Below are 26,427 nucleotides of genomic sequence, written 5' to 3'. Positions count from 1 at the left end.
TCCCCTTTTGATTTTGAGTAAGACCTAATTTGCAGCATTATGAGCAATTTTCTTTCCTCAAAATTCAAAACACAGGGTATTCTTCCGCGGAATTATTTTACTCCTCGTTGTATTTTGCCGTTGGATCTTTCCAAGGCATGAGATATTGTAATAGTGAGTGATTTAGGAGAAATTAGATCTATGCGATTGAATTTCTCTGTAGTATTTTCGGTTGTGATTGTGATTTCCATTTAAACTATTTAAAAAGCAATTTATTTTGCAAGTATCATCCTTGTACTTAAAAAAAATTAGAAAAAGAAAGAAGAAAAAGAGAGATCACGATAAACTTCGTGTGATTTTATTAGAATCTAGGGTAGAGTGTAATTTGAGTTGATCACTCACTTTCACTTAGAATTTCAAAAATAATCAATATATTGTCCTTGATAAGTAAATTAATGCTAGTCCTCAAATAATACTTCTAATTATATTTAATATTTATTAATATCCCTGTCCCGTTTATCGTTGTCCCCAAAAAGAAAAATAAAACAAAACAAAAACCAAATCTGATAATTTCTAATAGTTACGAATTTAATGCAAATAACTCAAATAGTTTTTTTTTATAGTCATGAGATTTAATGAAAAACTAAAAGAAATGAATTTTGTAGTCAAAATGAAATGTGCAATTCAAAGAATCCCGCTTGTAGCATAAAATCTATGCAAATTCTGCTTTATACTAAAACACAACAAAAAGAAAAAAAATCAATGAACAAAATAATGTAAAAGATGAAAAATTTGTGAGTAAATGAAAGACATTAAAATTAAATTTACTATAAAATATATATTTTAAAAAATGCATTACATCACTACAAAATATTGACATTTTTTCTTCCTTTCGCTCGTTTTTTTTTATACAGATTTTTTGTTTGTTTAATGTTTTCTGTTGCTGATTGAGTATGAAATATGATATTGCAAGGCATTTTACAGCATAGGAATTTTAACGTCTATCGCAGAAACGAATATTGACAGGAGTCTTTGGTGCAAGAAGAAACTCAAATGTAGCGTCAAATTCACTGCAGTATTCCACTTGAAAGGATCTAATGATCTGTAAGGGCGAGAGAGAGAGAGGGATTTAGATAAAATATAATATGTAAAATAATTTTTACATTTACATTTAGTCTAGGTAAAAGTTTTTTGGCTGATTTATGATACTTAAAAGATCTCGGCTCCAATTCTTTTGAATCCATTTATATGGTCTTATAGAAAAAATGAAAGGTCTCTGAATCCCAAAGAGATAAAATCCCGAATGGGTCAATATGCTGAAAGCCAAAATTACGAAAGTCAAAATCCCGAACGCCAAATCCCTCAAGTAAAAATTCCGAATAGCCAAAATCCTGAAAAGCCGAAATCCCAATAACCGAAATCCCGTAAGTTAAAATCATGAAATCCGAAATCCCGGAAAGCAAAATCCGGAAAAGCCAATCCACCAAAATCTCCAACGACAATATCCAGAAAGCCAAAACCCCGAAAAGCCAAAATTCAGAACAACCAAGATCCCGAAAAGCTAAAATTCCAAAGGCCGAAATCTCGAAAGCTAAAGTCCTAAAAACCAAAATTTCAAAAAAAAAAAAAATACGGAAAATCCATAATCTTAAAAGCCAACAAAATCCCGAAAAGGAAAAATCTCGCAAACTAAAATTCCGAAAAGCAAAAATACCGAAAAACCAAAACCCCGAAAATCTAAAATTCCAAAAGCCAGAATCCCGAAAACTAAAATCCTGAAAGCCAAAATCCCGAAAAACAATTTCCAGAAAAGCCAAAATCCCAAAAGCCAATAAAATCCCGAACATCAAAATCCAGAAAGCTAAAATTCCGAAAATGCAAAATCCGGCAAGTCAAAATGTCGTGAACCAAAATTCCGAAAAACCAAAGCCCCAAAAGAAGAAATCATGAAAGCTAAAATCCTGAAAGCAATAATTCCAAACAAGAAAAATCATGAAAAGCCAAAATACCAAAAGCTGTATTCCCGAAAGCTAAAATCCCAAAATCAAAAATCCCGAAAAAGCAAAATTCGGAAAAGCCAAAATCCTAAAAGCCAACAAAATGCCGCAGGTTAAAATCCCAAAAAGGCAAAACCCCGCAAGCAAAAATTCCGAACAACCGAAATCCCAAAAAGACATAATCCCTAAAGTCGTAATCGCGAAAGCTAAAATTCTGGAAGCCAAAATCCCAAAAAGCAAAATTCTGGAATTCCAAAACTCAAAATATTTCCCTTTGTCTTCAACAAAAACGGGTGTAATCATGGGAATAGCTACGACACTTTTAAGAATTCGGGATTTACACTTTTCGGGATTTTGGCCCATTTGGGATTTTGGCTATTCGGGATTTCGACACAATCGGAATTATGTCTTGTGGGATTTTGAACGGACCCATTTGAAAGGCCTACAACTCTATATTAGTTTGTTTTTTTTCTATTTCTATTTCTATTGAATTAAAAATGTATATTAAAAATTCGAAAATTGTTATTTTTTTATGAAAAATGTAGCTGATGAATTTCTTATAAAAAATATTCTCTATAAAACTTTATGATCTTTATTATTATTTTTATAGAAGATTTATCTCGCAACGTTTTTAAATTTTTGTATTATTTAAATAAAAAAATAAATAAATAAATAAATTTTCTTTATTATACGAAACGGGATTTTTTTAATAGCAAAGCCAATTGCAAATTTGCATTTATTGCAGTGTAGAGTTTACTAAAATTCATTATGGAACTGCAGCGTCTTTGCTTTGGTTTCCTAAACTTCACAAAGTTCTAGAAAGTTATCGGCTATTCAAAGACCTTTCGTTTTCTCTTTATTGAGTTTAAATCAGTTCAATAGAACCCACGCTCTGATAACTTATGCGTAAAAAAGTAGCAAAATTGCTTTAGCTAGATTACATGGCCTCAAGTAATTTTTAAAAGCAAAATAAGAAGTGTTTCCGTAAATGATTCCATCTGATTAATAAAAAAAAGAGACAGATAAAAAATATAGAATTTTGTAATAAGTTACCTTTGCAATGAGTAGAGTGAGCTCCATGTCGACAAAACGTTTTCCCGGACATGATCTCCGTCCGATGCCGAAGGGCAGGACGAGATTGGGTGAATGTCGCAAATTGAAGCGTGAATTGTCCTTTCCTGCTGTGATCCATCGTTCGGGCAGGAAATGATTGGCATACCTGAAGTTCTCCTCGGAATGGCAGGCGATCATGGTGTGGCAGAGGACAAAGGTTCCGGCGCGTAGGTTATACCCAGACAAGGATACACTTGTGTCCTCGATGACTCGGGCTATCGCAAATGTGGTGGGTGACAGTCGATAAGATTCCTGTATGCAGGCTTTAGTGTACATCGCTTCGGCGAGATTGTCCATTGTTAGGATTTGTGGGCAGTTGCGGAATTCATCGGCAATCTGCAATTGACTGGTTGAGTTCTGGGAGAGATGCTGCAGCAGGAAGGCAAGAGTATGGGCAAGGGTTTCCACTCCGGCCGTCATGAGGTCAATGATCCCAGACTTCTTATCCTTCACATCCAATTCGGGTGTTGAGAGGATGCTGTAGAAAATGTTCCTCACATCCAAATCATTGTATTCGCGCTTTTCATCATCAAGCGCTTTGTCCACTATTGAAGATATTGTTCTGTGAAAGGAGGAAAAGCAATTACTATAATTTTTATTGAAAAGCGAGAAATCAAGAGGGCATAATACAGTAACTTTTAGTGAAATTCGAAACAAATGCAACTTTTATTAATTAATTTTAAAATTCTTAAATCTTTAACTATGAAAAATCGTATGAAATATCATCCATAGAAATTACAGATTTGGGTCTATTTTCGATTTTTGCTTCCTGGAACTAGGAACAAAGGGCTAGGCTCCTAATTTTTTCAGGAAATGTGAGGCTTAGGACCAGCTATTAAAATATATTGCCTTGAGTCACAATTATTGATTAACATAGGAAAAAATTAGTTATTATCAGGGTTGGACGTTATCAAGCATGGTCACTTTCCCCTACAGTGCAGTGTGAAAGTGTATCCTTGGGGCATGAAATAAACTTTAAATAGAATTGAATTGAACTAAAAGGTTCTGTAATAATTCATATTAGTGAAAGTGACTACAGTGCCACTAGTGACTGAATTTTTTATAGTTCTTGAATGTTGTTGTCCCTTTCGCGGGCTTCTTTAATTAAATCTTCGATTTAAAAAAAATCTTGTGTGTTCTTTATGCCAATTTGACATCCTTTAAATTAGAATAAACATTTCTGCAGTAAATTAGCAGGTTGTTCAGTAAAAAATTCGAATTGGTCAGTAAAAAGTTCTATATTGATTAGTAGAGTCAAGAGGTAACTCATTTCGGGAATCTAATGCCAATCTAGCCAGAAAATTCATGGATAAACTGGAGAGTCCATATATTTGTTTAGGGAACCCGGGGAACCTATACATTTTTTCAGGAAACACGCGAGAAACTCGGAAAACTCATGGGAAACCCGGGGAACCCTTAAATTTTTCAGGGAACCTGAGGAAGTCAGGGAATTCACGGAACCCAGAACCCATACATTTTTACAGAGAACCCGGGAAATCCTTATATTTTTCAGGGAACTTGGGGAGCTCAAACATTTTTTAAGGAACCAGAAAATCCATAATTTTTTTCATGGAACCCGGAGAACTCGAAACTATACATTTTTCAAGGAACTCACGACGAACTCGGGAACCCGGTGAACCTTTACATTTTTCAAGAGAACCTGAGAAAATCAGGTAAATCGCGGAACCTGGAGAGTGAGCCTATACATTTTTTAAGGAACCAGGGAATTCATATGTTTTTTCAGAGAGCCCTGGGAACCCATTTATTTTTCGGGGAACTCTGGCAATGCATACATTTTTCAGGGTACCCCTGGAAACTTATACATTTTTTCAGGAATCTGACGGGGAACTCATGGGAAAGCCTGGAACCCCTTACGTTTTTCAGGGAAGCTGTGGAAGCCAGGGAATTCGAGGAACCTATACATTTTTACAGGGAACTTGAGGAACCTATATACATTTTTAGAGGGAACCCGGGAAATCCTTATATTCTTCAAGGAACTTGGGGAGCTCAAACAGTTTTTAAGGAACCAGAAAATCCATAATTTTTTTCAGGGAGTCCGGGGAACCTATATTTTTTTTTCAGGGAACGCTGAGAACCCATACATTTTTTCAGGGAACTCACGAGAAACTCATGGGAAACCCAAGAAACCCTTACATTTTTTAGGGAACCTGAGGAAGTCGAGGAATTCGAGGAACCCATCCATTTTTTCAGGTAACCCGGGGAGCTCATACATTTTTTAAGGAACTCGGGTAATCCATACATTTTGTCAGGGAATCTGGGGATCCCATACATTTTTCCAAAGAATCCATACATTTTTTCAGGGAACCCATATATTTTTTTAAGGAACTTACGAAGAACTCGGAGACTTATGGGAAACCCGGGGAACCTTTACATTTTTCAGGGAACCTGGTGAACCCATAGATTTTTCTGGAAACCCACGGGGAACTTTTAGGACCCACATACCATTTTGGGGAAACGGGAACTCGAGCCCCTCTGTTTGCTTATGAGTTACCCTTTGAGTAAAGTGATCATAAATCACTTAAAATCAAGCGAAAAATGCCAAGATGGTTTATAACTTGCTCATTCTCCATTTTCCAAGATTTTTTTTGGTATTTACAGTTTACTATTTCTGTATTACTGCTCGAACTCAAAGGTTCGGTAAATTTGGATTTTTTGGAAAAGTATTGAAATTTCGAACTCGGCTGCATCGATCATCATCGGTAATGAACCGGTTAAGTACAGATTTTTGAATAATTTTACATCCCCTATAAGTAAAATTCCGTAAAAATAATGTTTTTTCGGTCTTTCTCAAAATTGGTCTAAGATTTTTCAATGATTTTTGGATATGTTTTAGAGCTAGTCCAGGCGAACATTTCGCCCAAACATACTTATGACCGGAAAATTCGCCATTTTGAATTATTGAAGGTCAAAGGTCAACCACTTTGGAAGGCTCATTTTTCCCCAGAATTGGTTAAATTTGGATTTTTTGGAAAGGTATTGAAATTTCGAACCCGGCTGTATCGGTCTTTATCGGCAATGAACCGGTTAAGTACCGATTTTTTGATTTTCAAATGCTTTTGTGATTTATGAATCCATTTGATCTCTAGTAGATCAGTAATACCAGAAGATCATGCAAAAAACTAATTCACGGTGAGCTCTATCTCGTGAGTTCGAGCATTCCGCAAAGCTGGGACGCTTTGCCATCTCTTTTTTTGTATTTCTGGCTAATTTACATTTTTACTGACCATTTTTCCAAAATGCTGCTCAAAGCACTGTAGACTTTAAAATTAGTCTAATTTCAAATTGGTTGAGAATTCAAATTGGTCAGTAAATAATTCCAAGTGGTAAAAAAAAGAATTTTTGATCAATAAAAACTAAAAACTGCTTAAAGTCAGACCGAAAATGCCAAGGTAGTTCATAACTTCTTTAATATGCCAAGAATATATCACTATTTTTAGCCATTTACAATTCCTGCTTTCCGTGACCAAATTTAATTTTTTCTGACCATTTTTACTAAAATACTGTTCAATATGTTGCAGCCATAAAATGTATCATAAATAAGTTCTTCGTGGGTAAAAAAATTAGAACAGAATGAAAAGAATAATATCTAGATATTGCATCCTTACCGAGGGGGGTCACTTAAAACTTTCAATCGATATCTCTTAATGATTAGCCCTATATCCATAACAAACATACGAACAAATTTAATGAAATTTTTACACTCCTATTTTGGTGATTTCTTAAGTTTTTGATATCCTTAAAATACTTAACATTACGGGACATCATTAGAATTTAAACTCACTCGTAAATGGTATCTTCGCTCCTCACAAAGTCCCTCCATGTCTTTGTTGGTAGGTACTTCCACAACCCTGTCCCAAAGAAGGAATCTCTCTGAGTTATAAACAGCGCCTTTACAGCGCTGGCAAGATTTTTCACCTGATCGGAGGGATTTTCCGCCAGAAAGCCCATCCGACGACCCAGAAGGAGGGCACAGAGCGCCTCTAGACCCAATGCATTGACCAATTCCTGAAAATTCACTATGATGTTGTCCTCATTTCGCTTGATCTTAATCAGCTCAATAAAGTCGTCGCATATTTCATTGAGAATTGGCAGGAATCCAATAAGAATCCTTGGAGAGGTCAAGTTGGGCGTCAGTCCGCAACGGAGCTTGTGCCATGTTTCTCCTTGTCTAAAAATTAAGAAAAATTAAAATTAGTTGTTGTCTATATATTTCCGGTAGGGCAGATCATACTCATTAACTATCCCGCAGGATGAATAACGGTCCGCCCGCGCTTTACGGTGGTAGACAAAAATCTCCGAGGGTGGACGGAAGGGATATTTGCTGGGGTATTTGAGGACTTTTTCGATGTCTTGCTTAGCAAAGAGATGAACTACTGGGATACCATCTCCAACCTCGAGGACTATCCGTCCGTATCGGCGGTTGAGATCTTTGTAGACGCTGTGCAATTGGTTCAGTTTGTAATGCCAAAAGTAAATCCATTTTGTGCCCACAATTGGAAATCTTGTGGGTCCTAGAATAGTAATAAATAATAAATTTAAAAACTTTTATTGAAATTATTAAATGAATTTTAAATATTTTTAAAAGTAATTACATATTTCCAAAGTTCATTAATTTACAATTATTTTATCTATACAGATTCGTCATTATCAAACATATTGGCAAAGTATAAAAAGTAAATGTAGTAAATTTATTTTTCGATAAAATTTCGGGTCGGAAATCTTAAATTTATTGATTTTATTTTTTGAATTATTAAAATCAATAAATTAAGTTCAAGCTATAAGTTGAAATTAACTGTTTTTTGGACATTTTGGTCATCATTGGAAATAGAGTTAATCAGTGTAGAATAGGTTTAATTCTGAAATTAACTATAATGAGCAGTAAACACAGCATAATTTTAAGGTTGGTCCAGATGGTCCATATTAAGGAATGCTTTGGTAAAATTGGTCAGTGGAATGAAATTTTTAGTCATTAGATGAATAAAATAGATCTAAAATTGAAAATTCTCAGAAATAGTGAAATATTCTTGGCAAATGAAAAATAAATAGTTCTGATTTTGCTAATTTACTGTTCAAAAATGTTTCCTTCCATAAATATTTTGTAACTAAAAAATACATTTTAGCCACAAGAATTAATAATATCGATTTGATGCATATATAGAAGTAAAACAGCAATTTTTACACAGAAAAAAACAACTGAATACATCAATAAATTGTTGAAATAGTTTCACTGAATGGTTTGATCTTTTTTTGTAAAACGTCGACAAATGAACAATAATATTGTTAGAAGCACTTAAAAAAAAATTAGAATTTTCTCTGGCTGTATTACTGATTAATTTGCTAAATGCTGATTATATTTTTTTCTGATACTTATTGTTTTCGCAGTTGCTTGTAAAACTATATTTTACACACGTGTTGTTTTTTCTGTTCATCATAATGGAATAATAATTAGTCACTTATTGAAAACAATAAATGACTAATTAGGACTTTTCTCTTTTGATGTAATCCAGTAAGAACTTTATTGCGTCAATTATTGTCCTTTCAAAAACTTTCCAAGGTAAAATTCTTCCCAACGTATGTTCTTTTTCCTAATTTATGTTAAATAATTCCCCTTATTTTGAGAAAAAGAAAATTTAAAGATTTAGGATTTAAGGTAAACTTTACAGATTTTCAATTCTGGCTTAACCCATTCCTTACCATGGTATTACACATCATACGCAAATTGAGTGATTTTAGATGATTTATTCCAGGGCAGTTGATATTCGAATTTCAATCGGGAATGGATTTTTAGTTACTTTAGTCCTTCAATAACTTGGAAAAATAGCCTGACAGAGATGGAAATACATTTTGTTGTTCTTTTCGAAAATTCGACATCCCGTCAAATTTGTTAAAATTGGCTTCTTTCCTCTTTCCTGATTTGAATTCTGGTTCCCCATCTGTTTCCTTGGATACTTATTCTATCTAAAGCAATAGAGTTTGTAATGAATTAATGCACAGAATTTAATTCAGTGACCGTTAAGACGCGTGTTTGAGGGCGGCTCCCCGCGCCCCCATAATGGATAATTTTTTTTTCTTTTCAAAAAATTCATCTATTAATCTGTAGGAAACTAGTCCCAAAATGTGAACATTATATCTTCAGTATTTCTGGTACATTGACTGAATGGGTTAAGAGATAATTAGGTTTCAAAATATTTCTCCCTCTTACCTATCTTCTCATCAGAGGGCTTAGGGCTTACGGTCGATATTAATCAATATTCTATTTTGAAAATCTTTAAAAAAGGGGTGGCAAAGCGTCCGAGGCTTTGCGAACTGCTCGAACTCCCGAGAAGGAGCTCTGCCTTATATTCCTTTTCGCAATTTTTTCTGGTGCATATAAAATTACTGTCGAATTAAATTTGTCTATAAATCACCTCAAAACCAGCTTGAAGTTGAAAATTGTTCAAGAAGAGGGTTTCAAAAAGTCATTAACCTTTTATTTAATTAATTGACCAAATCGGGTGAAAATTAGGCATTTGACCTGGAATAATTCAAGATGGCGAATTTTTCCGGTGAAAGGTGTCTAAGGACGAAATGTTCAGCTGGACTACCTCCAAAACATTTCCAAAATTAAACGAAATTGCCCAGGGCCAATTTTTTGCAAAGTTAGTAAAACCTCATTTTTGGCCTATTTTTTGGGGATAGGGAACGCATGAAAGGGGAGGGGGAAAATAAAGAGGTTCGGTTCGAGATAGGGTCATTTGAGGAGGGGTCATCCAAGACCGAAAGTTGATATATCTTACCGTTTAAATTTTATATGGGTCAAAAGACTGAAAAAGTGCGAAAAACAGTATTTTTAACATAGAGATTGTGACCGATGCAGTCGGATTCAGAATTAAAAGACCTTTCAAAAAAGTCCAAATTTAACCAAATCCTTTGAAAATTAGGCCCTCCAGGATGGTTAAACTTTGACCTTGAATAATTCAAAATGGAGATTTTTCCGGTGATAGGTGTCGAAGGACGAAATGTTCAGCTGGATTGCCTCCAAAACATATCCAAAAATGAAGGAAATCGTCAGTGCCAATTTTTTGCAAAGTCAAAAATACATGTTTTTGGAGGTGATAAAAGGGGTGGGTGTAATTTGGGTAATTTAGTTCGATAGAGAATGTTGACTTGTAGGGGGGTCACCGAAGACCGGAAGTCAATATCTCTTACCGTTTGGTAGCCACGATGATGGAGAGAACTTGAAAAAAAAACACGATTGTTAAAACGGTTAAAACTGCTCTTTCTTGGAGTTCGAGCAGCTAAAAAATAAATATATTCAGAAACCAATATCGTCACTCGATAAAATTACTTTTTTTTATGAAATGGTGAGGTAAAAATGAATAAAATAAAATAAATGAATAAAAAAATCTATCTAAAACAACAAATAACAAAAAGGGGGAACTTAGACATAGATAGTCGTACTGCTTTTCAAATTAAAATTTCATGTAATTTACATTAAAATTTTAAGTATTTAAAGGTTTTTAAGGTCCTTCCAAGCAACTTCAAAATTAATGGAAAAGGCATTTGACGTTTCCTTTTTAACTCCCTTATTATATGCATATATAGTTTGTACAATAGGAACAAGCTTAAGTTCATTGTAAATATCTTGGAATATCTGGCAAGAGTGAATATGGTTTAAACGTTAAACCGATAATAAACCTGCAAAGAATCGAGACTTAACTTTTAATCTAAACTTAGCATAGATCCATATGATATAAGAAAATAAATTATCTAATTATTTTTTCTCATTCTATTTTTTTTTTATTTAATATTACATACTGACTTGTTGACCCCCCCAACCGATCTATAAATTTTAGTTCTGTACAACATATTTGTGTATATCAATCTCAAATATCAATACGAAATTCATGCTTGAAGCAGTCCAACAAAAACATTCTTATTGCATTTACGTCACACAGAGCTTTATGTGCCAGTGACTGTAAATAATTTTGAAAAGCTCTATGCGAATGGTATTTTGTATTTGGAGTAGTCGGATATATAAAGTGATTTGGTAATTGCATATTGATAAAATCCATCAAGAGCTATCTTCTCAGAATTCTTTTCTTGGCATTTTTGCCACTTTATTTTTTTGTCACCTGGAATGTTGTAGATATCCTTATCGTTCGTCACCTGAGACGTTTCAAGTTGTTTGTATTTGATGATAGCATGCAGGAGGTTGTTACGGAAGAATAAACAGAGTACAAATGCTGCCACAATATAGATGAGGATCAAGGTTACAGACATTTCTGTTACTAGAGGCTGCAAGAATGAGATAAAAAAGAAAATTATTAATATTTTTAGAATTTACATCTTTTATCTAGATTGTGCGTCGTATTGCAACTCTGTTGTGTCTTAGCTAAGGCTCGCAATTGTGGAATTCAAACGATTTGGTGAAGATTACTGGATTGTTGTAACAAATTGATCATTGACGGAACTGAGGAACTTTTTACCAGCTTGGTATTTGTCTTGTGTGAAAGTGTGTGAAATATTGCGGAGGAAAAAATTGTAAATTAATCAGTTAGAGACACCCGATCATGCAATAAATGTGATTGATGATTATCGAAGGTCATGGTTTTCTCACTTCTTTTTCCGTTGTTATTTTTCTTTTTTGGCTTAAGCTTGAAATGTGGGATTTGCACTTGAGACAATTTATGCTTCAAAATCATAAATTGAGAATTTATTTTGGATTGTACAGGTTTTTCTGCATGATCGGAAGACTCGTTGTGCAAAGTTTATCGCCATTTGGCTCAATTAGCGACTTAACACGTGTTTTCGTGAGTGACTCTGCAGAAAATTAGGTAAATTTCACCATGTTGGAAGAAAGCTGAGTGGGTGAGAAAAAAAATTGTTAACTCACTCTTAAGTAATTCTATCGCTGATAGAGCTCGTGCTATCAGAGAAGCGGTCAGTTCGGGTTTTGGTCAAGGGCATTGAAGAAAGTAATATTATACATAAAAAAATGTGGAAAGTGTCTGTGAGTTTTGTGGTGATAATGACATTGAAAGAGAAAGAATAAAAATTGCCCAGAGCGACAAAGCACAGCTCAAGAATTTTTCATTTATTTGCTTATGAGTTTGGAGTAAAATTCAGAAAAAAACGATCCACCAGAAAATACATAAAAAGTTGATTCACCTCACAAGACCAAAAGAGAGTTTTACGTCTTTTGCGAATCGACCAAAAAGAATTTTTGTGGATGGCTTGAGCACGATCGAAATGAAGGTGATTTCTAGGCAAATTGTAATCCGGAAGATTGGCTATTCACAATTTTTTTTGACCTTACACGTATACACCGTATACACAAAACCGAGTAAAGAAATTGAGGGAATTACCAAACACTCACTTTTCTTAATTGATATGTTCCTTTTTTTTCGTTCTTAAACTGACACAACACGAGGAGAAAAAAAGAAGGATATTGCTTGAGAGATTTTTGGACACTGAACGGACTATGTGGACTGTGATGTGATCCGTTATGGGACAAGAACACAAAGTTTCCGGGATCGGTCGGAGTGCGATGATAGTTGTGGCCGATAATGAGGAGCAAAAGAAGTTCTGGACGAACAGACACTCCGGCTCTAAATGACACTCTTCCCGGTGCTGGAAGACTTGTAGTCCACAGCGATAGAGATGGAGTGTTACAGAGAGACACGAAGAGTGCGAGATTTGTATGCTCACATGGAGCGGCATCCGATGGGAAAATATAACGTTAAAAGTGTACGCGACCAATCGGACAAGTTGGTCCAAATACAACTACATGGTGCGGACCCGAAAACTAATGACAAGCCCTAATAAGCTTCGGGCACCCGTGATTCTTTACAGGAAACACTCCCGATTCCTACAACGTTTCTTAATTGATCGTTAAATTAATGGCCGTTGTCTGAATTGATTCCCCGCAGTAAAGCAAATTTTTTTTTCCAAAATAATGCCTAATGATGCAATTGAAGAGTTAATCCTTTAAGGACGATTGGAACACCGGTGTCCCATAAAGAAAATAATTTTTCCTGACTACCCAAAGTTATTTTTTTCTTATGTCTGTACATAATTGTATAGTAGAAGGTTGAAGGAATCTACAATATTTTTTTGCAAGTCTCTAGTTATTTGCTATGTAGTAAATATTTAAGTTCAAAAATTACGAATTTTTAAATTCTCAAATTCATAATTGATTTTATTTATTTTTTATACTTCCAATTTTTTTTAAGCAAAACCCTTTTGGCAATAAAAACTACAATACTCATACGTAATATTTTTCATTAAAGCGAAAAATATTATTCATTGGTCAGAAAAATTACTTATATTTTTGGGCTATTTTTGTCCCTATCGTTCATAGAAGCACAAAAAACACCGAATCAGACTCTGTTGAACTTTCCAAGGTTAGATATAAGACTTATCATTGATTATGTTTCTCAGTTTAATTTTTATTGTTGATTTTCAGTCCGTAAAAAGTGTCTCGTCATTAAAGGGTTAAAGCTATATTTGGTACACTACTGTATTAGTTTAGATCAGCAATGAAAAATGATTTTTGAAACAATGTGAAAATAAGACTACAAGAACTCCTGACAGGCGATAAGGAAGTTATGAGAATTGCTGATACTAATAAGTAACTAAGGCTTTTACAGATCACATGGTTAAACCGAAAGACGGCTTAATGCAAGAGTGTTTTGAAGGTAGCATAATCATTAGATTAAAATTTCAAAAATCAGTTTCTCAAGTAAATCTTTTATTTCCTCAGATTACAGGTTTAAGTCCCTTTAAAACCTGAGGTTTAACTACATAATTTTAATTCTATTATAACACAACAGACGGAATTTATGAGATTATCCAGCCTAGGATAATAGAAACCAAGTACAATAAATCCTTCAGACACTTAAAATTCAGTCGTACTGGTAGTTTATTAAAGCTTAGGATGATTCAAGAAAGAGGCTGAACCTATAGTTTGAAACCCAATATAGCCATATGTTAAGTCAACCGGTCCTCCTTATTAATTATTTTGGCTTGTATAAGTTAGTGGTTAGAACAACCAGAAACTGTGGTTAGAACTGTTCTATCCTGGATGAGAGCGGGAGGGGAATTCTGTAACGCCTGTAACGCTCTGGCAATGCCATATGACAAATTGAGTTCGAATCTTAGGAGAGCTTTTTCGAAAATGCGATTCTGTAGTCGTGACATTGCCATTTGAGTTCACGTGGTATTGTCAGAAGTCACATATTTGAGATTTCTGGCAATTCAAAAGACGATGAATTTTCTTAAACAAATCAACCAAGACGTGTACTGTATTTTCATAAAATCATCAAGTAAAGGGATTTCATTAAAAAATCAATGAATTGCATTTTCGAACTCACATGATATGACAAAAAAGATCGATTGGTATTGTCAGCTTCCGAACTCACCCGTAACAATGCCATGAGAATTACAGAATTCCCCTACAGGACACCTCTCTATATCAAATGAGTAAAAATGAAAGGATCACAGGGGATCCTTTGAAATTAGCTCTGTTTTAACACTTATTTAACTCCGGAATAAACGAATAAAAACAATAAAAAAGTCATATTTGGTGTTACGAATGATTAATTTACGATAAAAAATAATCTATTGTGATAAATGTGCCCACAAAATTCCAAAAGATTAGTGATCCTTTTAAAAGACCAAATATTATCCATCATATTGAAAAGGATCAAATATGATCCAATGTGACCGTTTTATTTATTCCAGAGTTCCAGAGTAAAAAAAAAGGATCAAATTGATCCAAATATAATCCTTTTGCAAAGGATCAAATTTCGAACTTTGAATGCACATTTATCATAATAAAACATGTTAATTTGATCCATCTTTTGCAAAAAGATCAAATTTGGATCAATTTGATTCTTTTATTTTTACCAGTGTATAGAAAGTTTACATAATCAGTAGAGTTGTGGAAATTAGTATGGCTTATATTTATTTAAATTGTGAACTTGTAAAATTATGAATAAACTTAAACTACTTGCTATTTCGATATTAGATTGCAATAATGGAAAATAATTTATAAGAAAGTTAGTTTGATATAATCTGAGATTCAAAGGATCATCAAGAATAATTTGAAAAGTATCATTTCTTTTAACTAAATAGAATAAAAACAATGAGAAGTCATCTTGGGTGTTGTCTCTGATTAGAGAAATATGTTGTGAGTAATAAGTTTATAATAAAACATGTTCTTTATCATAAATTCATATACAGAGTTTTAAATTTGAGCCATCCTTTGCAAAAGGATCAAATTTGGATCAGTATAATTCTTTTATTTTTACCAGTGAGTGCATCCTTTCATTTTTTAATGGACATTATAATGTAGTCACTGAGAGAAATCCGAAGAAGTTAAAATGACATTCCGGAAATGTTAATTTTACCCTGCAGTATTAATCCAAAATCGGTGTAAATATTACCCTTTTCAGGTGTATTAGGGGTTAAAATTACCCTTTTTCATGTTAATTTTGCCATTAAAAAGGTGTAAAATTAACATTAAAAAATGTTGAAATATTTTTACACCTAAAAAGTGTTAATGCTATGAGGAAAAAAAGTTAATCGCGCACCCTCTTTTTTTCTCAATGGTAGAGCTGTTTAAATGTCATAAAACCAGAGGCAGCCAAAATCCCGAACGCCAAAATCTTAAAATCTAAAATCCTGAATATTCAAAATCCTGCAAGGGATGAAATTATTTGTAGGATGATGGGGATAATGTGTAGAATAATTTCCCAAGACACAGAATATTTCCCTTTACCTCCAGTAACTGCGGATGCAATCGTGGGAGTAGCTATGATACTTTTAAGAATTCAGAATTTTGGCTTTCGAGATTTTGGCGTTCGGGATTTTGGCTATCGGGATTTTGATTGTCTGGATTACAGCTGAAGCTTTAGTATTTCCGCTCAAAATAAGCGTGATTGCAAGGAAAGCTGTTAACACGGTACTTGCATTAAGATTTTATTATCTTATTATTTACTTTTATTGATCAAACTCAAAAAGACAGAAATCTATAGGCTAAAAGCGGAACCGTGGAAGATATTTGCTTCCGGTCTTTGAAATCTTTGCAGAATATGTAAAAAATAAGGTGATGTGAATTTTGACTTTATGAAATTTTCCCAATCTAAAAGGTATGCCGAAGCTACAGTTATCAAAATTTGAAGATTGAATTCCAAATTTCAAATTCAAATGTCTTAATTTAAACCCCTTTGGCATATACTTTAATAGAATTTTGGTGTAATTTAAAATATTACTTTCACACTTTCACATCATATCTTTCAAACGATTTTGACTAGCCTGTTATATTTTACAAGCGAAAAAGGTTATCGTTTTATATCTGCCATTTTATTTAACATAACCTTTTTAGGTGTGATTCCTTCATAATCACACCTCCTTTCGCAGATTTACACGGGCCTCGAAACTTTTCGCGAATTTAGTACATCTTAAGCCTAAAGGTGTCTACACATTATAAGAAATTTTTATCAAAAATGAGCTTCAAGAAGTGTTCTTCAAGAAAATTGCCTACACATTGGTGAGAATTTTTGACAAAAAGATGGATTTTTGAAGAAAATTTGTCTAATGTGTAGACAAATTTCTTCAAAAATCATATCCAATTGAAGGTAATTTCCATCAAGAATTTTTGAAAGAAATTACCCGCTACACATTGGAATAAAATTCATCAAAGTCATTCTTGACAGAATTCTTGACAGAAACCATCACGATTCAAGATTGTTTTTCACGAAAATTTGTTATTTTCTGCTGGAAAAAGTGAGAAAAACGTTTGGTGAAGTTCCTTGGTATAGTATTTAGTGAATTTGTGAAGAAAATCTTCTAAATATGCAAGGGAATAGTGTTTTTCTGGAGATGTCGTTCTGGTGGAATCCAACCCAGCCTTTGAAGAAACATTTCCTGTGATTTTCCTCCAGAAATTACCGGAAGTTAATCCATCTGTGTATTCTTGAGGTGTTCCACAGTACAGTGGCCTCGTACTCCATGGATTGCAAGACGGATGGAAAGGAGAAAATTTACGGGCACTTTGGAATCTCTATATGCCTTGATTACCAAGGTTTTAAGGTTTTAAGGATTTTACTTTAGATTTTTTTTTATTTCTCACCACCTTTTCATGCACTACTACTCAAACTGGGAGTCCCAAGGAGGAATCGAAGGCCTGTGGCTATCCAGTTCTGGTGTTCCCGAAAGGAAGCAATCCCACATAGTTCCTAGTGGTTGAGAAAGTGAATGATATAAAAGATCATTCTGATGTTCTTCTGGGGGTTCAAGTGATGGCTTCTGGTAGCTCCGGACAGTTCTCGTTTGCATTGAGATCTCCTCGGTGGCTCTGGTTAGCTCTTGTTTTAATTGGTAACCAAGGCATATAGAGATTGGAAAGTGCCCGTAAATTTTCTCCTTTTCATCCATCTTGCAATCTTACGAGGCCACTGTACTGTGGAACACCTCAAGAATACACAGATGGATTAACTTCCGGCAATTTCTGGAGGAAAATCACAAGAAATGTTCCTTCAAAGGCTGGGTTGGATTCCACCAGGAACGATATCTCCAGAAAAACACTATTCCCTTGCATATTTAGAAGATTTTCTTCAGAAATTCAGTAAATACTATCCCAAGTAACTTCACCAAACGCTTTTCTCACTTTTTCCAGCAGTGAAACAACAAATTTTCGTGAACAACAGTCAGAAGAGCAAGATACTTGGAAATGATGGCAATCTGTCAAAAAAATTTTTGATGGAAAATAAAAAACCCAGTGTGGAGGCATTTTTCTTCAAAAATTCCTTCAAAGATATGAATTTTTCTTTAAAAAATTCTTGAAATAATTCTTGATGAAATCAGCTCCAATGTGTAGACACCTTAAGGGCAGAATCACATTGACAGTTAAATGCTCACCGTCACCGTCAAAGCCTCACCGTATTTCGTTAATTTACGCATTTTCATTGGAATTTTTTCGCATATTCTCAATTAGCGTATTACCTTATCTCATACTCGGTGGCACTAGATGAAAATAATATAAGAAAATTGAAGAAATAAAACGAAAATGCAAAAAACGGTGAGTAAAAAAACTGTACGAAAAACTGTAGCAAAAGTCCTACAGTTTTTTTGCTCGCCGTTTATCGTATTTGCGTTTTATTTCTTCAATTTTCTTGAATTATTTTCACCTAGTGCCTCCGAGTATGAGATAAGGTAATACGTTAATCGAGAATTTGCGTAAGAATTGAAATGAAAATGCGTAAATTAACGAAATACCGTGAGCATTTTACAGCAAATGTGATTCTGCCCTAAACGAAACTCTAATGTGATGTCAATTTATTTTATTTCTGCTTCTTTACAAACAATTTCTAAGGATGCCCTATTTTTCTGTAGGGGATAGTACGCTCCCTTAGAACGTTCATGTCTTCGAATAATGTGAATTTTCTTTTATTTTCCTAAGAAACTTACACATAATCATCAATAATTGATAAAAAGCTAACCAATATTTAATAGAAATTTGTAAGTCTCTTAGGAAAAATAAAAGAAAATTCACATTATTCGAAAGCATGAACGTTCGAAGGGAGAGTACTTTCCCATACATGATCGTTATGTCGAAAACTAGAAGTCAATATTTTTTATCGTTCCCTATAACCGAGATATGATCCATTACAATATTGAGTTGATTGAAAGAACTCGGATCTAATCTTGAATCACAGAAGCTGTGATTGCAAAAAAATGACCAGTTGCAAAAAAGGGGAAAACGGACTTGTGGATGATTTTTCGAAAGAGTCCAAAAACTAGTTCTATTGGGCATGCTTGGTCCAAAGACAGAGAATGGTCGTAAGTGCGATTTTTAATTGCTGATTATACCGATTGGGTCTCGCAATAAACCACATTCTATTCGCACACACGATGATCTTGAATACCTCTCTTTATGCTAATGCCATCGCATCGGATCCAAAAGTAAAGGTGTTTCGCGAAAATTCGGCATTCATTGAGCTAAATGGTCATGCTGGGAGTTTTTTTTTTATGCTGCCTCTTCTTCATGCTCCTCACACACATATTTACCTGGGAGGAAGTTTATGTGGCAAAAGACGTATAAAAAAATATCTTCAGAGATGACCAGAGGGAGTCACACTTTAAATAGAAATAACGGAAAGTAAACTCCTAAATTAATCACACCCAAATAGATAAATTTTTTTTGGTGAATTTTTGCACCGCATAATCCCAAATTGAAAAATTACCTTGCGATTTCTTTTGGATGTAAGATCACAGGTGAATTCGCCAATCTCATTAATTATTAATTTGTTTTCGCTCAAGGTAGTTTGTATTTTGGGAATCTTGTTTCTGTTTTTATTATCACCCTGATGATGGGGAATCTCGATCGTGGCGGTAATCTTTGAGTAACACTCTTGAGAAGCCGTTTCTATGTCTTTTTTTTCTGTTTTATCAACGATTGCGGTGATTAAGTGAAAAATGCGATCACCCATCTTAAAGATGATCAAGTTTTTTTTTTAGGAAACCTGATTACTGACAAGAATTTAACAGTGATGCTAGAATAGATTGAGCTGAGAGAATTCTTTTAGATGATGTCAGAAAGTCATCTTAGTTTATAGCATTCATCTTGAGATAGGAAACCCGGAAGACACGAAAATTCAATATAAAGGATTGTAAAGAATGGTTAGTGACAAAAAAGCAACAAATATCACAAGCAGGATATATTATATTTGAAGATAGAATGACGAAGGGATACGAGTTACAAAGTTGCAGACAATAGTCTTTGGTTTTTGTTCTTCTTCATTCACGATTTTTTTCTATTTTGAAGGTCAAACTTAAGTCTTTTTAACTTGATTCATTCATATTCAAAATTCTTTTGAATAACTATTTTAGACACTTCGCATAGTTAAGTGTAAAGAGATCTTCCTTGAAACTTCTGGTAGAGAGGGATAACTATGACCCAATAATTTTTTTAAACCCTTTTTATGACCCAAGTAAGATTTTTGTTGGACCGAAAAAACTCTTGCAAAAGAAAAGTAAATTTGCAAGATCCTCTTGGAAAAAAGCGTAAGAGAATTCCTTCAACAGAAATAAATAAAATTGTTGACGTCATAGAAATTTTTAAAGTTGCTTATAGTCGAATGTTTTACATTAAAAAAGTTATCTCGTTTTATTTAATTAAAAATGGAGATTTTCGTCGAAACAGTCTAATTAATGAAAGTTAAATTTATTTCTTTGAATATTGTTTAGCGGTTAAATTGATACGACTCTGACTTAAATTATTATCTTGTTTATTTGTTTTTTAAGAACCTTATGTATAAACCTCTTGCTGAGAGAGCTACATAGAACCATTAATGTTCTGATAAAATCAAACCATCAGCTCATTATATATTTGACAATGGGTTTCATCTCATTTTTCTTATTGGATTGGAATGTTAGGCTGCGTTAAATTGTTGAAACTGACTAAGCTATTATTATTTATCGCAAAAAAACGTTTTTATTGCATTCAGTTAATGATAATTAATTAATTTGGGTTGTAAGATCATAAAAATAATGCATTTTTACTTTAATAATTTTATTGTGACGCTATAACAACGCAAAACGTAGCCAAGATTGCAATCCCGTAAACATAATAGAGCAACTTTGAAAATTTTGAATAATTTAGTTTCTGTAATGAACCATAAGTGACAAAAATGTACAATTCTAGCAAATAAATCGAAAACCGTGCGATTGTTGTGGAAAAATTACCACATTGTTTTTAGAGTGGGAGCCTAAAATTACAAGCTCAAAAGAATCGATTTCTTCGTTATTGCTTAAATCAATAGACAGCAATGTATCTCTAAGAAAATATCACAAAAATTTCAGAAGTCGATTCAAAGTATTTTCGAAGATACAGAGGCGAAAGCAATAAAATGAAAATATAAAAAAAATTATTGATCGATTTATATAAGTAAAGTAAGGCTTAGGGGAAATTCGAGCACCTTCGAAATGGGGCATTTTTAACATGAAACAATTACAAAGCTAAGTTACATTAAGATAAGGTTCAGTTCCATTTAAAAATAGGAAAAAGGCCCTATTTCAAATAATAGAGAACCGGTGAGCGTCGGGGAATGGGGTAGCTTAGAAAAAGAGGATTCTTCCCAAAGCTTTCGGCGCGGACTCCAAGCCTTCCTCAGCGATCAAATGTAGAATTTTCTTGCTTTGTCAATTAATCTAGGGTTTTACAGGGCATGGGATTTGGGGCTCTGCACTTTGAATCCTTGATATTTTTCTTAATTATAGCTTTTTAAAGATTTTTCTTGCTGTCTTTGATATGAATTTCTGGATATAGACAAAGAAATTTATATCAAAGACAGCAAGAAAAATCTTTGAAAAGCTATAAACAAGAAAAATATCAAGAATTCAAAGTGCAGAGCCCCAAATCACATGCCCTGTGAAACCCCAGATCAATTGACAAAGCAAGAAAATTCTACATTTGATCGCTGAGGAAGGCTTGGAGTCCGAGCCGAAAGCTTTGGGAAGAATCGTCTTTTTCTAAGCTACTTCATCCCCCGACGCTCAACCGGTTCTCTATTATTTAAGTTATTCGTCGGAAAATCCCCATTTCAAAGGTATCCCAATTCAAAGGTACCCTACTTCCCCATATTCTCCTAAGAAATATTTTTTTTAGTTGAACCAAAATAATAGTATCTGAATTAAAAAAAAAATTCCGCATATTAAAAGCCCCTACAGATTGAGAACAATTTTCGTCAAAAATTGTATTTTTGACAGAATTTTGACGTTTCCACCTACAAAACAGTGCAGACGATTAAAAGAATTAATTTTGGAATGCTTCGATAAGGAGCTCCTAAACTACTGAAACTATTCATTAGTCCGTCATTTTGTAATTTTTATTTCGACACTTTTAAGCTCTTTAAATACCTAACATATTTCAAAAATATCTTACATATTCCAAAAATTTCAAAAAACTTGATCGTTTCTCTGTCTCCAAAAGAAAAAAAAATCGCGAAAAACAGTTAAATTTTTGGTCCCTTACGTCAGATTTGCTTTGTAAATGAATTGTGAATGCCTGGCTTTTTTTTAATGAACTCTTATTAAGAATTGTATAATTTAATATTAACCATTGCATGATTTTTTCAAATTATGTAAACTGTACTATTCCAAAATTATGTTATTTTCATTACTTGATTTATTGTTACAAAGGTTACAAAATGTCAAATCTTGTACTGTGTTAGATCAAAATCGAACAGAGAAATATTCCAGAAAAAAATAATAATAAAAAATTTTTACATAAAAAACAATATACATATTTTTAGGAATAAGCTTAAGGGCAGAATCACATTGACAGTAAAATGCTCAGCGTATTTCGTTAATTTACGCATTTTCATTGCAATTCTTACGCAAATTCTCGATTACCGTATTACCTTATCTCATATTCGGTGGCACTAGATGAAAATAATATAAGAAAATTGAAGAAATAAAACGAAAATGCGATAAATAGTGAGCAAAAAGAAACTGTAAGAGAAATTAATCGTACAGATTTTTTTTCCTCAGCGTTTATAGCATTTTCGTTTTATTTCTTCAATTCTCTTATATTATTTTCATCTAGTGCAACCGAGTATGAGATAAGGTAATACGGTAATCGAGAATTTGCGCAAAAATTGCATTGAAAATGCGTAAATTAACGAAATACGACGAGGCTACGGCGAGAATTTTATTGTCAATGTGATTCTGCCCTTAGTCGTTAAAGATTAAAATCCGTCTTTAATTAACGTGTAAAAAAATTACTAAGATAAGAAACGCAATAGAATATTAAATAAATTTTTCATCTGAAGGGATGCATGCAGCAGATAGTGGACAAATAATAGACCTCTTTTCATTTTTCTTTTTGTTTTTTTTTACTACGCTTCGAGGATGCATAATGTCCTCTTCTTCAGGTTTCGTATTTTGAGGATAAATCACAGAAGCGGACTGATACAGAATTCTGTGTCTGTACGCTGAATGGTGAACTCAAAGGACAATTGTGATGAAGTCCGAGTGTAGTGTAATTGCAAATCTTCCTTCCTCTCCTATACGTGATTTTTCTTTCAAACCCGAAACCTGATCAAGAGGACATCCATTCTCAAAACGTCGTCGTAAAGAATTAAAGAAATAAAATTAAGAAAGGCATATTTACCAATAAATGGGGAAGAAACAACCGAAGATATAGTTAAGATATCTGATCAATCAATCACGAAAGCACATCAAATTACTCCAGAGCTTTCGAATCGGTATTCAAACCTTCATATCAGTGACTTGAAATTAGGTCTTGCAATGTCTATAATAAGGGTGAAATGAGGTAGTTCGGAATCATGTCTAACTTGGAATTTTGATATATATCCTCATTGTTTGAAATGTGCAAAAGTAAAAGACCACGAAGAATAGCTGTTAATTTTCTTATTACTCTTCCTTTCCATTTATTTCGTGCTTTTTTCTACCTCTTTGCCCTTCAGAAATAGTCACGACATCTAAAATGTCCCAAACTGTATAATTGATCCAAATTACTCTATTTTACCCTATAAAAATCACCTATAATCGACTAATTACCCTAACGTTAATTAGTCGATAGCGCACTGGTAATTTTTGGTTAAATTCATTGCAGTATTAAACCTTAAATCTAATGTCCTAGACACACTTACGACTTAAGCCGACAGACATCTTAATGTAATTGTAATCAAAATAATGATTTGACTAAATTCCCATAAGTTTCCCACTACCTAAACCGTTTCTCGGCTTAAGCCAAGAGACGGATTAGTCAGAAACTTATGGAAAATAATCTGCGATCATTATTTTGATTATAATTACATTAAGCCATCACTCGGCTTAAGTCGTAAATCTATCTAGAGCATAAGTCTTACCTCTTGATCACAAATTTATCCAATTATTAGTAGTTTAACATAATTTTTGAAAAATTAAAAAAGATATATCTAACATTCTCACGAGGATTTGTGAATGGTTTTGAAGATGCTAATCTTACCAAAGATGCACAGTGAGTCATTGAGATCTTTTATTGCTCGTATTTTACGTCGTCGTATAAATTGAAAGAGCTTGACATTGAAAGTCTCATGTGTAATCAGTTTGATAATGCTCAAGGAAAAGTATGGAAATATCTCATTGTGATAATTCAGCATTATCGCACTTTGTGTTGGGGTTCATTTATGTTTTGATGCACTGTGTCTCAGATTGTTTGAGAGGGTGTAAACTTGAGGTAGAATGATTTAAATGTCTGAGAATTTATTCTAATTTCCTTCTGTTCTTGTCTTTCTGTCGTGCGTGGTTTATTTTTCATTGGTACTTTGGGTAGAATGGAAACCAATTTCGTGGATGGAGCTTTTTTTCCTGTTGATCTTGTTTGAACATCCAAAAGATACATAATTTATCGAGTCAATGGACTAATATATCACGAAGAATTGAGTTAGTATTTTCGATCTATATGTTTTTGGGATAGATGTGTGCGAGAGAAAGAAGAATGAGAGGAAAAAGAAGTGTAGTATTGCAACCGTGAACTTGATTGAAAGCTTTTCGCGCGCGCAGATTTTTTTTTCTTACTTCATTCTGCTTTCAAGCACATATGTTTTTAATTCATTGTCGAGATTAGTCGATTGAACTTGAACTAGAAAATTCTTATCACGGAGAGCTCACAAGTGGTGTGAAGAAAAAAATAAATAAATATATAAAGTACTTGGATGTGGAAGATGATTTTCAAAGAAACACGCTAATTCACTTTTTTATACCTACATCTTTTCCTATTCTCTGTTTGCCAATGGATTTTTCGTATTGCAGATATTTCGAGTTATTTTTTTGTTATTTATTTATTTTTTTGAGAACTTGGAACAGTCACTATCGGAAGGCCTCGACCATGTCTCTGATAGAGAAGAACCTCTACAGGGTCGAGGAAAAAAATAAGATTAAACCATTTATTTTAAAAATAGAAGACAATAAAAAAATGAGGAATTTTTCCATTATCTATGAATTACTCGAGTCTGTGCTTCTGGGTGAGTGTGTAACGAGAAAAGCATGATAAATCGACGATGTGGTCATTTTTGTGTTATATATAGGGGAGCTGATAAGGGAAATGCAACATTCTATATGCAGCGAAACTGTCAACAGTGATTGCGTAGTGGATGTGGAAACTTTTATCAACTTTGTCATAGACAAAAGACATGGACGAAAAATTAGGATGATCGTATACAATAAAACTGCTGAATTTCGATGCTGTTTTTTCCTGAAAAAAAAAAATAAACCGATCAACGATTCAGTGAAAAGGAAGATCACACGAGAGTCTCGTTATCACAATAAGACGCGATTATTCTTTTTTTTAATGATGTCTGCACATTTTTTTTTATTACATCCTCTTGTGATCACGTTCACACTTGAGATCGCACAAAATCGTTGAGTAATTAATTTTTATGATGTGAAATATTTCACGTATATGAAGCACACAAATTACAACTGATGAGTTATTATTTTACATGATAGCACGCGTAGTGTTGGTTTATCTTTTTTTTGCGAATATTGCGCAAAGTGCTTATTTTTGCATTGAGCATCACAATAATACTGCGTATACGTACTTTGGAGGAAGTCACTGAAGTCATTGGAGGTGGATGGATGACAAAATGCACGTTGGCACTTTTTGTTGCTTCAAAAACTGGCGGCGGAAATAACAAATTTTTGGCGGAAGATGCGGTGCGATCACAATTTCGTAAGCACCTGCACGATCACACGCGGGGAGGATCACTCGCGATCGTCAGTGAAAGTGCGAATTGGTCGTGTGGCGGATGTGAGACAAATTAGTGATGTCTCCCGGCAGCTGGAGAGCACAGTGGGAATGGTGAGCGATCGCCGGCAGCATCGCGTTCACACTGAACACTTGACCAGCGAGATTGTGCGATCGTACCGCGGCAGCTCTCTTGGCTGCAATGGATGACACGCGGGAGTGCGTCGGGATTGGCAATCAGTGCAGCGAGACGACGATGGATGATGGCTAATTGTCTCACTTCCACATTCACCATCCAAAGGATTGGCAAACAGAGTGAGAGAGAGTGCAAGAGTCCGATACCAACATACGGTCTAGTTATCGAGAATGGGAGCTTAACACGGTGATCGAGTGCAGAGCAAAATGCAGAATGGATAACTGTCGAAGTGATCGTCGCGGGTGATGGAAGTTGGATGCACTAAGCGACGCGTCGCATGAGACATGCTACTGATCTGGACTAAGAAGAAAGAAAAAAAAGCAAAACAACCACCGAGAGCAGCGCCGGATAAACAACAAATAAAGCTGTTGTATGTTTCTGGA

The 26,427-nt window shown here is 34.1% G+C and overlaps 1 protein-coding gene and 1 long non-coding RNA gene across 4 annotated transcripts; one reads left to right on the top strand and one right to left on the bottom strand.

Moving 5' to 3' along the window:
• Window positions 1-797: 797 nt before the first annotated feature.
• On the bottom strand, window positions 798-26,408 carry LOC129810147 (ecdysone 20-monooxygenase). 3 transcript variants are annotated; one of them, XM_055860451.1, is made up of 6 exons: window positions 25,703-26,408; window positions 11,225-11,387; window positions 7,342-7,621; window positions 6,892-7,278; window positions 3,030-3,651; window positions 798-1,081 (listed from the first exon to the last, which is right to left on the bottom strand). In XM_055860451.1, the coding sequence occupies exons 1-6, from the start codon at window positions 25,724-25,726 to the stop codon at window positions 974-976; spliced, it is 1,584 nt and encodes a 527-aa protein (XP_055716426.1). In that variant the 5' UTR covers window positions 25,727-26,408; the 3' UTR covers window positions 798-973. The 3 variants fall into 3 exon arrangements, with proteins under 3 accessions (XP_055716426.1, XP_055716434.1, XP_055716442.1); XM_055860459.1 differs by lacking the exon at window positions 25,703-26,408 and adding an exon at window positions 12,469-12,872; XM_055860467.1 differs by lacking the exon at window positions 25,703-26,408 and adding an exon at window positions 12,261-12,405.
• LOC129810193 (uncharacterized) lies at window positions 24,592-26,427 on the top strand. The gene is made up of 2 exons (XR_008752705.1): window positions 24,592-25,126; window positions 25,190-26,427. It is a non-coding gene; the product is annotated as an uncharacterized LOC129810193 (long non-coding RNA).

This window comes from Phlebotomus papatasi, chromosome 1, assembly GCF_024763615.1.
Source record: "Phlebotomus papatasi isolate M1 chromosome 1, Ppap_2.1, whole genome shotgun sequence".
NCBI classification, from domain to species: Eukaryota; Metazoa; Arthropoda; class Insecta; order Diptera; family Psychodidae; genus Phlebotomus; species Phlebotomus papatasi.
This window is presented reverse-complemented; position numbering and strand designations above follow the sequence as displayed.

What these genes read in the sequence shown, in the direction of transcription:
- LOC129810147 (XM_055860451.1), bottom strand. Translation starts at nt 25,726, where the DNA reads ATGACTTCAGTGACTTCCTCCAAA. An exon ending in CTTCAGTGACTTCCTCCAAA is followed by an intron (nt 11,388 to 25,702) that starts GTACGTATACGC and finishes TCATTCTTGCAG; the next exon opens with CCTCTAGTAACAGAAATGTC. An exon ending in TCACTCTACTCATTGCAAAG is followed by an intron (nt 1,082 to 3,029) that starts GTAACTTATTAC and finishes TCGCCCTTACAG; the next exon opens with ATCATTAGATCCTTTCAAGT.